At 38.2% G+C, this 17,001-nt stretch overlaps 1 protein-coding gene across 2 annotated transcripts in view; it reads right to left on the bottom strand.

Moving 5' to 3' along the window:
• The window catches only part of MDFIC2 (MyoD family inhibitor domain containing 2), a 125,342-nt gene extending 119,521 nt beyond the window's left edge, over nucleotides 1-5,821 (bottom strand). For both annotated transcript variants that reach the window (XM_023548031.2, XM_023548032.2), the window contains exon 1: nucleotides 5,734-5,821. In XM_023548031.2, the coding sequence (XP_023403799.1) occupies nucleotides 5,734-5,821 (88 nt within the window). The remainder of the gene's footprint in view (nucleotides 1-5,733) is intronic.
• Between the last annotated feature and the right edge of the window lie 11,180 nt (nucleotides 5,822-17,001).

Raw genomic sequence — 17,001 nt, 5'->3', positions numbered from 1 at the left:
AGAACCAACAGTTTGATTTCAGTGTTCTTAGTTTCATATTTTTTAGGACAGTCGGTGCCTAGACTTTGCTTATACATATAAACATGCATCTCTCCATCTGTCTGTCTGTCTGTCTACTCATCCATCCATCTCTGTGCTGATACAGCAGCATTTCTACAAAACCAGTTTTCAGGAAATTGTAGTAGGTTTTGTTTAGAGATACAAGCTCTTAGGATAGAAATTACAAACTGGTAGCCTTTGGGCTGAAATAGGCCCGTGCAACCTGATCTTGTTTGTCCTGCATGCTACTTTTATTATTATTACTTCTCAGCATTTAGAAATCAGAAGTTTTCACATATTTCCATCTTCTCCTGAAAGATCAGGAGACACTATAAGAAGTTGTAGCACTATAAAAAATTATGTGGAGTTCAAACACTGGCGAAGCTGTAATTTTTAAACTGCAAATGGTAACAATTGAAGGGCTTCCATCCCTGCATTTTGATCTTCTTCCGTATCAAATGGTGTAAGGTGCAAGCACTGAAATGCTTACCCAGAATGCTCCCTGGCTTAATGGGATATTACACACCATCTTATTCCACCTGTAATTTTTCCCCCCAGCTTCTATGTTATGTTGATTTTTCCTACGTAAAGTGTTTTTTTAAAGTGTTTCACATTTGGGCCTATTTTCTTCCTCTCCTCATTATGACCGTTATCCAGGTCATGTTTTCCTCATCCCAGGGCTGCTGAAAGTATTGCTCTCTTCCTTTAACATTTCCTCTACCATCCCATTCTGCATGCCAGTTACACATTTGTAGCCCCAACCCATGTTTCAACATATTAGTCCCTGCCGTTAACCTGCAGTGACAACACAGAACCCAAGTCCAACTGTTTAACTTACAGTGGGAACACCTTCTGGCTCCTCCCCCTTATTTTGTGCTCCTCCATACACAAATAACTTTGGCCAATGTGCCCATTTCCCTAGTACCAAAACAGGCGTCTTCCAAACCCTCAGCATTTTCTCCTCCTCCTCTGTACCTGTGCAAATAGCTCCTGGCCACCTGCCTTCAAGACTGGCATTCCCTTAAACCTTAAAGCAAAAACATCCCCTGGCATCTTCTTTAAACCAAATGAAAGTATAGCTTGTTAAAGAATGTGTCTCAAGCATTGTGCTCATTTAAAGAACTTCCTTGTTGTTGTTAGGTGTCATAGAGTAGTTTCCAACTCATAGCAACCCTATGTACAACAGAATGAAACACTGCCTAACAACACAACTCTCTATATGGGATCAAATTGACAACAGCAACTTGAAAGGTTAGATAGGAAGCTTGGCGGGGAGTGAGTTTATGTGAGTGGAGGAGAAAAATCTCAGACAAGGAGGGTGAGAATGGTTACACAACTTGAAGAACGTAATCAATGTCACTGAATTGTATGTACATGGAAAAATTGTTGAATCGGTGTATGTTGTGCTATACATATTTCAACAACAGAAACTGGCCATCTTGGTCCACAGCTACATAGTACAGCTCAGCTGAAACGAACAACCAAGCCACTTGCTGCTGAGTCAATTCCAACTCATAGCAACCCCATGTGTTGCGGATGAAAACTGAACTCCACAGAGTTTTCATGGTTGTGAACTTTTGGAAGCAGATTGCCAGGACTTACTTCTGAGGTGTGTTTGAACCGCCAACCTTTTGATTAGTAGCCATGTGCTTAATTGTTTATACCACCCAGGGACTCCTGGTGCTAATTTTAAAATCATATTTTGATTCTCTGATCATCTAGAAACAGGGTTTCTCCAAGCTTGATCTCTGGACCTCTTACCCCAGAATCACTATTCTTGTTGTTAAGTGCTTATTCCTGGCCTTCACACTCCCGAATTAGAATTGCTTAGGTTGAGATCCAGGAATCTGAAGAATCTAAACTTGGAGAGTTCTAGAATTTAAAGGCAACGTGGCTCATATGGGTACAAGAGTGCTTGACGGTTTGACAGAGGGCAGAACAAGATTCAATTACTTTTAAAATAAGTGCATTTTCAAGTCACCAGTGGTGTTTCTCAAACACACTATTTACCCTAATTATTGATAAGAGTTCTGGGTGTGGCTTTGACCGGCTCTTCAACAGCACCAAAGAGGCCATCAGTCCCATGATCCATCTGGGTGAAAGTGGAGGGTAAGTAAGAGCCTCTTCACCTTTCAGGCAAAAGGAAGACAATTAAATAAGCTCCTTGAGTACAAGGGTGTGTTTGTTTTTATTGTCCTCTGTCACTCATGCCCTGTGTCTACCAAGGCCGTGATTAATACACGTTGAATTAAATTGGATAAATCAAATGCATTTTTGAAGATGAGAAGTTAGAGACAACAGCAGTCTGTACTCAGGATGGTGATGGTGGTGTTAATTCCTATCAGTGGCCTGCTCACTCTGAGGCCTGGTGCTGTGCTCAGAGCTTGGTGTGGATTATCTCAGCAAGTACTCGCACTGACCCTAGTAAGGTAATACTGTGATTACCCACATATCAGCAATGGGGAGTAAGTATTTTGCTGGAGTTCCAGAGAGAGGCAAGAAAGGTGTGATGTGTGAAACAACTGTTTCTGTCATCCCTGAGAGAAACGTTTTGAATTTTAGAGCGTCTACTTCCGTTTTGTAAAGGAGGGGGCAGTTAATTAATTTAACATACTGATAGAAAACTGTTGGAGAACTCACGGTGATAAGGTGCTTTGATGAAAAGGACAGAATTTGGAAGGAGAAGACCTGGGTTCAAGATCCAATTTACCACTAAACAGTAATGCAAGTTTGAGCCAGGTCCCATGTCTCTCTGAGCTCCAGTCTCCTAATTTGGAAAACAGGGGCAATATTACCTGCATACCAAGTTGATGTGGGGACCAAATGAGGGAATTTACATACAATACTGTAAAAATATACACTGTTATTACTATTACAGAGTGCTTAAAATATGAGCCAGGCTTAAAAAAATAACCATGTTGTTTTGAATCATGCTTTAAAGAGAAAGAAATACAGAAATTGTATTACCACAGTTAATCCCCACAACCTCATGAGGCAGGTATAAAAGTCCCCATCTAAGGAATCTGGGGCTCAGAGAGGTTCAGTAACATGCCATCGTCACACAGATAGTAAATAGCTGAGCTGAGACTCAAAATCCACACCTGCCTGATTTCCAATGCCATATTTTCCCCACTGTACCCATTTGCCTTTTTTTTTTTAAAAAATAAGCCAACATGTATGCTTTTTCTTAACATTAAAGAAAAAAAAAAGACATTTATGTTCTAAAACGAACTCATCCTGATAATTCCCAATTAAGATGTTGTCATCTAACATCTGACCCAATTTGCTTTTATGAAATATAGTAAACATAATTTGAGTGTAGCTTAAATGAAGTGTTCAAATGGATAAAACAGGTCACCTGGGAAATTAGATTTTATGGATTACAAGAATTCAGTGACTAACTTTTACTTAATGGACAGATTTTTTTTTTTTTTTTTTTAAAGAAAATACCTTCTGGAAACATTTGACTGGTCTATCAATTTCATCATAATTTCCATGTGATACATCTATAAAACCAAACACACTGCTGTCAAGTCAATTTCAACTCTTAGCGGCCCTATAGGACAGAGTAGAATTGCCCCCATGGGGTTTCCAAGGCTGTAAATCTTTACAGCAGCAGACTACCACCCACATCTCTCCCAAAGAATGGCTGGTGGGTTTGAACCACCGACCTTTTGGGTAGCAGCTGAGTAACCACTGCACCACCATGGCTTCTCAGCACATCTATACCATGAAGCAAATAAAGTATAAATAACATAAACTGCACTAGCCCTGGTGACGCAGTGCTTAAGAGCTTGGCTGCTAACCAAAAGGTCAGTTCGAATCCACTGGCAGCTCCTTAGAAACCCTATGGGGCAGTTCTACTCTGTCCAATAGGGTCGCTATGAGTTGGAATCAACTCGACAGCAACAGGTTTGGTTTTGGTTTCATGAAAACTGTATTTTATGCAAATAACGCCTGCCTCTTATACGCTTGTTTGCCAACCACACCCTCTCCCCCATGAAGTATTTTCATAAGCGCCTCCATGCCAATTTTTTTTTTTTTTTAAGTGTTGCTGTAAAAAAAAAAAAGTTACGCACTTACAAAAATACCTTGTGCAGGGAGGGCCAGTTTGGCAAACAAACATAGAAAGCACATGTTATTTGAGTAAAAATATGGTAGTAATGAAGAACCAGCTCTGTCTTCATGGATTTGGCATTCACTAGAAAAACACAGGGGAATCTTAGAACCAAGTTCAATATTTTACTTCTACATTGTTTTTTGAAGGATTCTATTTAAAAGGTCTTATAATAAAAACAAAATTAGAGAATTTTCTAGCCCTGTGGCTTTTTGAAGGAAACAGTTCCGAGAATACTTTATGTCAGTGTCAACTCTTTATCCTGAAATAGAGACTCTCTAAGGAAAGAGCCTCCAATAGTAAATTTGGTTGCTCAGCAGTTGAATAGAAGGAATGACCTGGAACTTTGAAAAAGTAAAGATACTTTTAAAATGGTGATGGGTTAGGGTGGGATTATTAGGGATTATTAAGGATAGGACTGGCTATGAGTATTTGTATAAAGTGTCAGTATTGACTAAAGCACCGTAGGAACGTGTCTTTTGAGCATAAACCATGTCCTGAAAAATAAAGTTTTCTTCCTTAGGAACACGGTAGTTAGTACACATGCCGTGAAATCACACAACGCGGGGATGAATTCCAGCTCTTTAGGGAAGTTACTGATACCCTTTAAGGCTCTGTTTTCTCATTTGTAAACTAAGGGATAATAACTGCTTCATAGGGTTGTTAGGATGACTCAACATGATCATCCATAAACATCAATAGACATTGTCTTCATTGTCGGTGTCCTTGTTCTTGTTTTGGTAGCGTATAACTTACCTGACGTAGTTATTAGGGTTTCCTCTGACCTTATAGAACAATTTGCAAGAATGGCAACTACTTTAAGAGCTGCCCTTTTGCAATTTATTAGATTCATGAGATGGTGAAAAAGACTGGCATATTTATTCAGATAAAATATCAAATCATTTTCATTTCAGAGACAGTAAGGGTGCTCATAGAATCAAGATTATAAAAGCAAGCCTTCTAGTAAATAACCGTGAGTTTATACGTATTTTTAAAAGGGCACAAATTCTTACAAATGATAGGAGAACATATCGATTTGTGTGTGTATTTCAAGCAACCATCTTGGCCACATTGTGCCCGTGACCAACAGCATTCTCCCCTGGGAAGGTGGCTTCTCTAATTGTAGTGAATGACGATTCTATTTGTAGACCTTTTTCATACAGCGTGCGTTTCTTTATATAATTATTATTTTAAAAATACTTGTCCTCTTTTTAATTACTTAGCCTTTGTGGTTACGAAGCAGGAAAATCTCCAGCATCACCCAGAACCTCACAGATAATATATGTGTGAGTTAAAACAAATCCGTATCAAGTCTTAATAAAATAAAAAATCTTAGCAACAAAATAATTAGTTTTCCTGCAACCCAGGGACTACAAGACACTTTTCAATATAGAAGATCCTCAACTACAACTTAGGCCATGTACACGTTAAGAAAAAAATAAAAGAGAGAAAAATCAGAGCACTAACACTGTTTGAACTGCCAGGGTATTTTTTCCTCTTTCTCCCACACCATCTCTTGCTTATAAACAAAAGCACAACTTTTACACCAATGGAAAATCGACGGCAGTAGGACTTACCTTCCTTTAACCAAGAAATGTTATTTTTATCATTTTCAAAATGCTCAGCTGTTCTTACTTTTATCTTTTCCGGCTCAGTTTCTGACATCTAAGTGGAAACAGAATTTGGGATATAAAGAATTCTTTAAGAACCCAAATTTATAAAATTGAGCTTTATATTTAAAGACTACTGCCATATCCTGGGAAAATTTGTATCTAAATAGTTTTTCAGTTTGCTTTCTTAATGCTAGGTCTCACATTTTATTTATTTGTATTCTTTTAAAACATTAACATTATAAATTAACTTCATGTATTTCATTTTTCAGCAATAAAGATTTCTATAGAATCTGCTAATTTCTGAATATGGAAGAATAACAGACGAACACTGAGCCACAGATTTGTAAAAAAGCCAACAAACACACAGTTGTTGTTTTAACGTTTTTTAGTAGGAAAGCATGCTGCAAAGTGATATACAAAGATGTAAATAATAATAAGACACAAAAGGAACTTTCTGGCAAATTTATTGGGTCGGATGAGGACCTTATGGCCTGAGACAGGCCAAGTTGCTCTTTCTAAAGGTTTTGGAAGACCTATCATGCACCCTCAATTCATTGAACTTGACAGTCCTGGCTTGCTCACAATGAGCAAGGATGCCCCCCTTGAGCACAGTTAGCGAAAGCACCGCCGTGTACTGACCTGTGTATTCCAAAAGGAGAAGGCCCAAGGTGTGGGACTGGGGGGCGGCTTGGTGATGCTCTGGGCAGCCTCCCTGTTGTCTCTGGACGTCCAGCATTCCTTTACCCGGACAGGAGTGAGCAGAGAAGAAAACACACTCCCTCCCTGGGTGGTGCTAGATTTGTCTTGCTGCCAGAAGCATCCAACTTGCGGCTGAGAGGTTTTTTTTTTTTTAAGGTAATATAAAGCCTGTGGTTCAAAACAATAAAAACCTTCTCCAGACTAGCACTTATTTAAAATGACACTCTGCAAAACGGGGTAAAAATAATGAACTCTTTTTGTATAGATGGAGTTTCTTCACTCCCGTTCTTCCAACAACCCCGTTCATTACTTAGGGTTAATGTTAAAAGATGTAGAAAAAAATACATTAAAAAATGTACACAGACTATATAGATTCAAACAAAAGGAAAGGAAACCTTTAAAGCTATATTCTCTGGAAGTTCAACCTGCAGCCGATATTTTGAAAAAGACTTTTTCTAACTATTTGTAGGTATCAAGATAATAGGAAAAACATTTCAAGTTCTTTTGATAGTCAGTAGGTATTCCAATGAGGATTTTGAATAACATTCCAAAGAGGACTGGTAATGAGATTCTTAGGCAAAGTTATACTGTTTTCAATAAAAGGTTAAAAAAGGAAACATAATCCTTGGGTATACGTGATGGAAAATAATGTTCAACATTCCCAACTGTTTTCATCATAGAAAATATATATATATTCTTTGGCCCAAAAAGGTTAACCTTCTACAGTGTCTTTACCTAGACAACATTGTAGCCTGTTACCAGATTTCCTTGAATCCATTCCACTTCCTTTCCCAACTTTGTTTCTTCTTGTACTTTGCTCCCAATACAATTATCTTTTAAAAACTATCTTGATCAGCCAGTTTTCATACCAAAATAACTTCTAGTTCCTTCCATTATCAGTAAGATACATTCCAGATTCCTTAGACAGCTAAGGTGGGATTCTATAATGTGATTTTCTAACTCTGGCCCACAAAGTCTTAAGGTTTCTGGGAAATGGTGAGCCTTTTATGCCAGTGTAATTGAATTGCTGCTGTTCCTTGAACATACCTGTTCTTGTTATTAACCATTCCTAGAAATGTTTTCTCAAAATCCCATCTCCTCACCTGGCTTGAAGCCTTCTTGATCTCTTTCATCTGGAAGTGATCTTTCCCTTCTCTGGCCCCACTTGCATTTCCTGGTATGATAGGTCTCCATTTTGATCTTATGTAAACCTGTGCTATATTTCTAACAAGATTATAATCCCCTTGAGAAATCAGCTGCTATCTCTGTATCATTTCTCAGTATTTAACATGATCATCCACAAATTAATGATTGCTGGATACATGAAACCCACATATCGAAAATTGACAGTGTTTTCTTTTGTGCAAAGTCCTAGAATATATCTGATTACTAATTTCCTTTAATTTGCCTCTTTCCTATAGTTACATCTTTTTATGCCCCTTCTTCGTACATTCGGAGACCTAATCTCTCTTAGTAGTTTGGCCATTGTCCTTTGGACAAACAAGTTATTTGAATTTTATACATTAGTGGAGTCAGTAAGATAGTTAGAAATAAGAAATCACATTGATTTTAAAGCAATGAGTAGAGGCAATGCATGAGCTAAAGTGGAAATATCTAGGTAAAAAGAGATGACCAAGTGCCCAGGAGAGGATGGATGGGCCAGGGGCACAGCCGGATGTGTGATTCCTTTAGTTTGCTTTCAGTTCTATTCTGTTATTAGACCGTATGATTGTTAATATTATTCCTCAACAGAAATAATGTGTTTGTGAAGTTTCAAGATGGATTTTGGTCCTCCATCAGGTTAGAAGTCACATAACCCCATCCGCCCACATACTTTTTGGGGGGAGAGACCCTCTCCTACCAGGGAGCACCATGCTTCCAGGTTTATGATGAATTCTCTTGGACATTCTGTGATCATTTTTATGTATTTTTCTTTGGATCCAACTAAACTATTTTCCAATTATTTTTCCCAAGAGAAACGCAGCTTTCAAATCCTTGCCCACATTTATTACTTTGGGGATTATGCATTACCCTTCGACTATAATTTACTCTTTAATTATTCTTGATCTTTAAATGATTTTTCACTGTTTTTACACCTGTGATTTAAAAAACCAAAAAACCAAACCAGTTGCAGTCAAATTGATTCTGACTCAGAGCAACCCTATAGGACGGGATAGAACTGCCCCATAGGGTTTCCAAGGAGCGGCTGGTGGATTCAAATTGCAGACCTTTTGGATACTGCTATACAACTATCTGAATCCCTATATTGTTTAACTAAATTACAAACTTTAAAATTGTGCAAGATTTGTTCTGAAAAAAAAAGTGAGGATGGAATTTTTATGAAAATAGTGGGCAAGTTAATATGGAAATATCACCTACTTCTGGTTTGTGTATTTTCAGCATGAGGTCAGGTCAAACACTTGAAATTTTTCCGTTGTTTTGCTTTTCTTTATCATTTTTCTCTGCCTGGCTTCCATTTCCCTCTGATTTTGCTCTTGTTTTTTGTCCGCAAGAATATGTGACATAGCTTGCATTCTTTTTTTTTTTTTTTTCATTTTATAGAGTCCCATTCTAGAAGTTAGAAAACTAATCTTGAATTCCGTTCTTTGCGAGTATTTTTAATCATTCTTTATGAGATCTGTGAACTCTAATCAGCATAGTATTCTTTTTTTTTATTTTTAATCAAGACCATCAGTAAAGATACAGTTTTTTTCTGAATCAATTTTGTATCACTAGTGTCCTTGCAAGACATTGCGTAACAGATATTCAGTATTGAGGCCAACTTTCAAACCATGTATTCACCCACCTAGTGATATTGTTGGGCCACAAAATGGTCTGTCTGGGTGATGGACTCTCAATTCAACTGAGGTTTTAGTCCTCTGAACTTTACTGGACCTTGGCTTGAATGTAGTGAACCCACATTTGACAGCAGGGAGTGAAGAGAAACAAGTCTGATGAGTACCAGGTAGAGTGGCTATGGGACATAATAGATGTCCTTGAGGAATCTGGCTCATGGTTAAAAAACTAATGTGTGATTTTTCAGACCTTATCCACAGGCAATTACAAAGGCTTTACCTGGCAGGCCTCAGAGGGGAAAGCTGCCCTCCACAACCAGACCTGGTGCACAGTCAATGCATTGCTGTCTCTGAACAGAGTTACAGTTGAGGACTGAGGTCCCCTGCCAACCTGCCATGTTCTTTCACATATCTTCATTCCTAGTCCAGGTACTTCACAGACCTTTGGCAGGGGCCTTCCTCAGGTACCTCTGCTGGATCCTCTTTGTCATGGGGAAGTCGGGAGGAGCTTGAAGACACGTTTTTTCACTCTGACAGAGTATTCAGTACTTTTCCACTACTAACCCTTCTCCCCCGCAACCCTGGGGTCCATAAACCTGCAGGAGCCCTTTGTTAGGGGCTCGCCCGGCAGTGAGATGGATCCCCATATCTGCACTGATCCATCTGTGGGTCCTTCCTGCAGAAATATGGAAAGACAGGACAGGTGCCTTCTCTCCGAGTTTGATCTCTTGCTGATACTACCGTAATATGTAATTAAAGACTTGATGGTTACTTTCATTTTGCCTAGTTGAGACACCTAGCAACTGAGCTCTGCTCTCTCCTCAGCTCAGCTCCCGACAGTCCTAAATGTAACATGCTCATAAGTGACAGGTCATCAACCAGTCTGATTAGATTCCAAGGAGGGTAAACACATTTTTTTCAGAAGAATCCCCTGTTCAAATAATACTTATTGTGCTCATTTAAATTAATGAGCTAAATAATTCGGGTGCAAGAACGTAGTGTCAAGGCTTAAGTTTTCTTAAATTGTTGTTTTTTTTTTTTTTGAAATAGAGGTAATTTGAATATATATTTTTTTATATTTAATAATTCTTTCTTTTGACTCATCTGTTAGTATGTCCTGTTCCTATTCAAAATCTGCTCCAGAAATACAATTTTAAGGGCAAACCATCCAGCAGAAGACAATCTTTGCCAAGAGAAAAACCTGCGAGGTCAGCAAATGTTTCGTGTTCTTTTTTCTGTTAAAATATAATTGAATGCATGCAGCTAGGGCTTTCTGTAACAAACAATTAAATATGTCACTTGCAATCATTTTTAAAGCAATGACATTTGTGTATAACAATATGATATTAATCAACATGTAGATAAACTGCTAACTCAGATGATTGGATTCAAGCTCTCTGAAGGTTTCGTGGAATGGGCTCAAAGCAACCCATATAGGAAGGTGTACTTCCTTTTTGAAAGTAGGTTTTCTGCTACAGAATGGAGTCTCCATTAGTTAATTTATCAAATTTTTTCAATAGCCATTTTAGTGACCAGTGTATAACAACAGATATTTTAAATCTTTAAAAGTCTTTTTGGAGTTTCATGGCCGTGGCACAAGAATACACATGGAGTAAACAGACATTGGTCCATAGTATCAAAGGCAAAGGTAAATAAAACAAGAAGCACATTCGAATTTGTGACACAGGTTCGCCAGGAGGAAAGTTACAACTAACTTCACAAGGCAGCATATCTATTTAAGGGTTTATTAGATGTTACATCACATCAGAAGTTTAGGTAGGAGAGAAATAACACTTACGGATATAAAATGCTTTAACTTTTATCCTTGTATCATGTCAGAGAATTAAATTAAGCTGCTTGCCTTGACCAAATTATTTTTATACTTCACAGAGTTGTTCTTACTGGCTTATATCTCGACTGACATTGAAAAGTGACATAGGAGTAAATATGTGAATTTATTATTTTCATATATTTTACCTCTACAAATGCTATAATCACACAATGCAGCGTTTTACACACACACACACACACACACAAACATAGGCACATACACATACGTATATATCCACTACCACCAGTTGCCTTTGAGTCGATTATAACTCATGGTGACCCCATGTGTGTCAGAGTAGAACTGTGCACTACAGGTTTTTCAGTGGCTGACTTGACAGAAGTAGATCACCAGGCCTCTTTTCCAAGGCACCTCTATATAGCTTTAAAAAGTAAATTGCCTTTTAAAGACATTAAGAGAAGAAAAACAAAGTTAAATTTTTATATTTTCCACATACATACCATTTCCGATTCTCTTCATTCCTTCTAGGAGACCTGAATTTTCATCTGGTAACTTTACTCTTCAGCCTAAAAAATTCTCTCAAGCATTTCTTTGAGTGCAAGTCTTCAATGACAAGCTCCCTCTGTTTTTATTTATCTGAAAATGTCTAGTTTATTCTCATCCTTGAAAAATATTTGTACTAAGTATAGAATTCTTGATTGCTAGTTTCTTTTGTCCTCTTTTTCTTTTCTTTCTTTCTTTCTTTTTTTTTTAATACCCTTCATATCATTGTTTCCCTATATTTAACATATCTTTTTTTCCTCTCTGGCCACTTCTAAAATGTCCTCTTTTTTCTTTGGTTTACAGAGCTTAACTATGATGTGTTTAGGTACCAAGCCCAAGCCCAGTGCCATCAAGTCAATTCTGACTCATAGCAAACCTGTAGGACAGATTAGAACTGCCCCATAGAGTTTCCAAGGAGCGCCTGCTGGATTCGAACTGCTGATCCTTTGGTTAGTAGCCGTAGCACTTAACTGCTACGCCACCAGGGTTTCCATTTAGGTACTGTATTCATTATTTTTTTATTATGTTTGATGTTCAGTGAGATTCTAGAATTTTTAAGTTGATATTTGTCTTAGTTTGGACACTCTAGGGAAGGAAAATCAGTGAAGCATGTATATGTACCTATCTACACCTGTATCTATATATATGCAGAGAGAAAGAGAGAGATTTATCTCAAGGAAATGGCTCACAAGGTTATAGAGGCTGGAAAGTCCCAAGTCCGTGGATCAGGCTTCAGGCTGGATGATTCTCCTGACTCACATAGCTGCATGATGAACCCAGGATCGGCAGGTCAGATTGCAAGCTGCTGGCTCACAGGCAATGGAGGCCAAAGAATCCCAAGTTTGGCAGGCAGCTGGCTCAAGTCCCAAGAACCAGAGGTCAGATGATGATCAGCTGGTTGTAGAATCCAAGCAAGCTTTACCAGAATGTCCACATATATATTGAATGCAGGCCACACCCCTGAGGAAACTCTCTTTACAACTGATTGGCTGATCACATCAGGTCACATCATGGAGGATGATTACATCATAATATAACTGCCAAACTTCATCATCACATACTTGCCAAATCAATGAGAATCATGGCCCAGCCAAGTTGACACACAAACTTAACCATCACAATATTCCTCACTAAATTTGGGAAATTTATGGCCATTATTTCTTAATGTATTTTTTTCTGCCCTATTTCCTCTCTCCTCTCTGTCTGGGGTTCCAGTTACACATACGTTAGGCCACATGGTATTTTCACAAAGGTCACAGAGGCTCTGTTTTTGTTTTGTTTTTCCTTTTCTGTCTGTTGTTGATATGAGATAATTTACGTAGATTTGCCTTCAATGTAATGAACTCTTTCTTCTGTAGTCACTGATCTACTGTTAAGGTAATCTGGTGAATGAGAAGCAACACCTGTAAAATCCATTAATAATCAGAATGTGGAATGTACGAAGTATGAATCTAGAAAAATTGGAAATCATCAAAAATGAAATGCATAAACATTCATATGCTATGCATTAGTGAGCTGAAAAGGACTGGTATTGGTCATTTTGAATCAAACAATCGTATGGTCTACTATGCCTGGATTGACAAAATGAAGAGGAATGGTATTACATTCATCATCAAAAAGAACATTTCAAAATCTATCCTGGAGTGCAGTGCTGTCAGTGAGTGGATAATCTACACATACTTACAAGGAAGACTGGCTGATATGACTATTATTCAAATTTACACACCAACCACTAAGGCCAAAGATGAAAGAAATGAAGATTTTCATCAACTTCTGCAGTCAGAAATTGATCAAACGTACAATCAGGTGCATTGATAATTACTGGAGATTGGACTGAGAAAGTTGGAAAAAAAAGAAGGGTCAGTAATTAGAAAATATGGCCTCGGTGATGGGAATGATGTAGGAGCTAGTATGATAGAATTTTGCGAGACCAATGACTTCTTCATTGCAAATACCTTATTTCAACAACATAAATAGTGACTATACACATGAACCTCACTGGATGGAATACACAGGAATCAAATCAAATACATCTGTGGAAAAAGATGATGGAGAAGCTCAATATCATCAGTTAGAACAGGGCCAAGGGCTGACTGCGGAACAGACCATCAGTTACCCATATGTAAATTCAAGTTGAAGCTGAAGAAAATTAGAGCAAGTCCACGAGAACCAAAGTGTGACCTTGAGTATATCCCACCTGAATTTAGAAACCATTTCAAGAATAAATTTGATGCATTGAACACTAATGACTGAAGACCAGTTGAGTTGTGGAATGATGTCAAGGACATCATACATGAAGAATGCAAGAGGTCATTAGAAAGACAGAAAAGGAAGAATAGGCCAAAATGAATGTCAGAATAGACTCTGAAACTTGCTCTTAAATGTTGAGTAGCCTAAGTGAACACAGGAAATGATGAAGTAAAAGAGTTGAACAGAAGATTTCAAAGGGTGGCTCAAGAAGACAAAGTAAAGTATTATAACGACATGTGCAAACACCTGGAGTTAGAGAACCAAAGGTTTTCTCACTTCTCAAGCTGGAAGAACTGAAGAAAAAATACAAGCATTGAGTTGCAATATTGAAAGTTTCTGTGGGCAAATACTAAAAGACATGGGAAGCATCAAAAGAAGATGGAAGGAATACACAGGTCACTAACTCAAAAAGAATTGATCAACATCTGGTCATTACAAGAGGTAGCATATGATCAAGAACCAATGGTATTGAAGGAAGAAATCCAAGCTGCACTGAAGATATTGGCAAAAAACAAAGCTCCAGGAATTGACGGAATACCAATTGAGATGTTTCAACAAATGAACACAGCACTGGAAGTACTCATCTATGCCAAGAAAATTGGAAGACAGCTACTTGGCCAACCAACTGGAAAAGATCCATATTTAGGCCTATTCCAAAGAAAGGTGATCCAACAGAATGTGGAAATTTTTGAACAATATCATTAATATCACATACAAGTAAAATTTTGCTGAAGATCATTCAAAAGTGGTTGCAGCAGTACATCAACAGGAAAGTGCCAAAAATTGAGGCCAAATTCAGAAGAGAATGTAGGAACAATGGATATAATTGCTGATGTCAGATGAATCCTGAATGAAAGCAGAGAATACCAGAAAGATGTTTACCTGTGTTAAATTGATTATGCAAAGGCATTTGACTGTGTGAATCATAACAAATTATGGATAACATTGCATAGAATGGGAATTCCAGAGTGCTTAACTATGCTCATGAGGAACCTGTACATAGACCATGAGGTAGTCACTTGAACAGAACAAGGGGATACTGCATGGTTTAAAATTAGGAAAGGTGTGCATCCAGGTTGTATCCTTTAACCATACTTATTTGATCTGCATGCTGAACAAATAATCCGAGAAGCCGGAATATATGAAGGAGAATGCAGCATCAGGATTGGAGGAAGACTCATTAACAACCTGTGATATGCAGATGGCACAACCTTGTTTGCTGAAAATGAAGAGGACTTGAAGCACCTACTGATGAAGATCAAAGACTACATACAGCCTTCAGTATGGATTACACCTCAACATAAAGAAAACAAAAATCGTTATAACTGGACCAAAAAACATCATAATAAAAGGAGAAAAGATTGAAGTTGTCAAGGATTTCATTTCACTTGGGTCCATAAGCAACACCTATGGAGGCAGCAATCAAGAAATCAAAGGACGGATAACATTGGACAAATCTCCTGTAAAAGGTCTCTTTAAGGTGTTAAAAAATCGAAGATGTCACTTTGGGGACTAAGGTGTGCCTGACCCAAGCCATGGTATTTTCAATACCTCATATGCATGTGAAACCTGGACAACGAACAAAGAAGATCAAAGAAGAATTGATACCTTTGAATTACAGCGTTGGTGAAGCATACTGAATATACCACGGACTGCCAAAAGAATGGACAAATTTGTCTTGAAAGAAGTACAGCCAGAATGCATCTAGAAGCAAGGATGGCAAGACTTTGTCTCACATACTTTGGACATGTTATCAGGAGAGACCAGTTCCTGGAGAAGGACATCATGCTTAGTAAAGTAGAGAGTGAAAAAGAGGAAGGCTCTTAAGGAGATGGATTGACACAGTGGCTGCAATGATGGGCTCAAGCATAACAATGGCAGTGTTTCCTTCTGTTGAACATAGCATCACTATGAGTCGGAATCAACTAGATGGCACCTAACAACAACAACAATTATATTTGTCCTTTTGTGATTGACTTATTTTTCTCAGCATAATTCCCTCTAGATTCATCCATGTTGTGAGATGTTTTGCAGATTTCCTTTAAGTTCTTGCTCATATTTGTTATAAATATTTTAATATCATTGTCTGGCAACTCCAACATCTGGGTCTTCTATCAGTTGCTTCTTTTCATGGTTATAGGTTATATTTTCTTGATTTTTCACACTTCTAATAATTTTTTATTGTATGCTTGACTTTGTGAATGATACATTGTAGAAAGTCTGGGTTATGCCATGTTCTTTCAAAGGGTGTTTACTTTTGTTCTGGCAGGCAGCTGTATTACTGGTGAGCCTTTTTTGATCCTGCCAAGTTTGGCTATATTTTTTGTTAAGATGGGTCAATTTCAATGTTTTTCTTGGTCCTGGAGTATGGCCTATGCTTTAGAAAACCAAAACCAAATCCTTTGCCATCAAGCCGATTCTGACTCATAATGACCTTGTTATTATTCCCAAGGCATGTCCTTTCTTAGGCTTTGACTAAATGTTCAAATTGCACAGTGAGGTATCTCCACTGTGGTTAGGCCACAGTCCTTTCACACTGTATTACCTCTGTTATTTCCATTCAGCTCTCAGCCCCACAGCAGCTACTTTTTCCAAGGCTTTGTTAAGTCTCATTCTATGCATGCACAGTCCAGCTAATATCCAAGAACACTTGCGGCGAATCCTGCTCCTTTCCTTTCCTTTGCAGTTCCTTCTTCTCCAAAGCCCTGCACTGCAAATTACAGCCACTTCAATAGCCCAAAACTGCAGTCTTCCTGCTCAATTCAGCACGTCAGCCATTCCATTCGGCCTCTACCACCCTGCATCATAGTAGCGAAAGCGTTCCCAAGAGACAAAGCCAATGTGTGGCCCATCTTTTGTGTTTCCCCACTCTCAGGAATTACAGTTCTGTTCTTCCTGTTGTCCATGCTTGAAACAGTTTTCTTATGTATTTTGTCTGGTTTTACATCTATATATGAAGGGATGCAAATCCAGTACCATTTACTTTATCGTAACCTAAAGTGGAAGACTCTGTGTATTAAAAATCCCTTTACCTCTACCCTTCTCATGAATCTAATATTAGAGACCACTTTCTCCATATACACTGTCTCCAGCGAAGGGCAGGGCAGCCTAAAACCAAGGGTGGCTCAACGTTGAGATTCAAATTCCATTTTAAGT

The sequence above is a fragment of the Loxodonta africana genome, chromosome 22, assembly GCF_030014295.1.
Source record: "Loxodonta africana isolate mLoxAfr1 chromosome 22, mLoxAfr1.hap2, whole genome shotgun sequence".
NCBI lineage: Eukaryota > Metazoa > Chordata > Mammalia > Proboscidea > Elephantidae > Loxodonta > Loxodonta africana.
The sequence above is the reverse complement of the archived record's forward strand: the minus strand, read 5'-3'. Positions and strand labels throughout refer to the sequence as shown.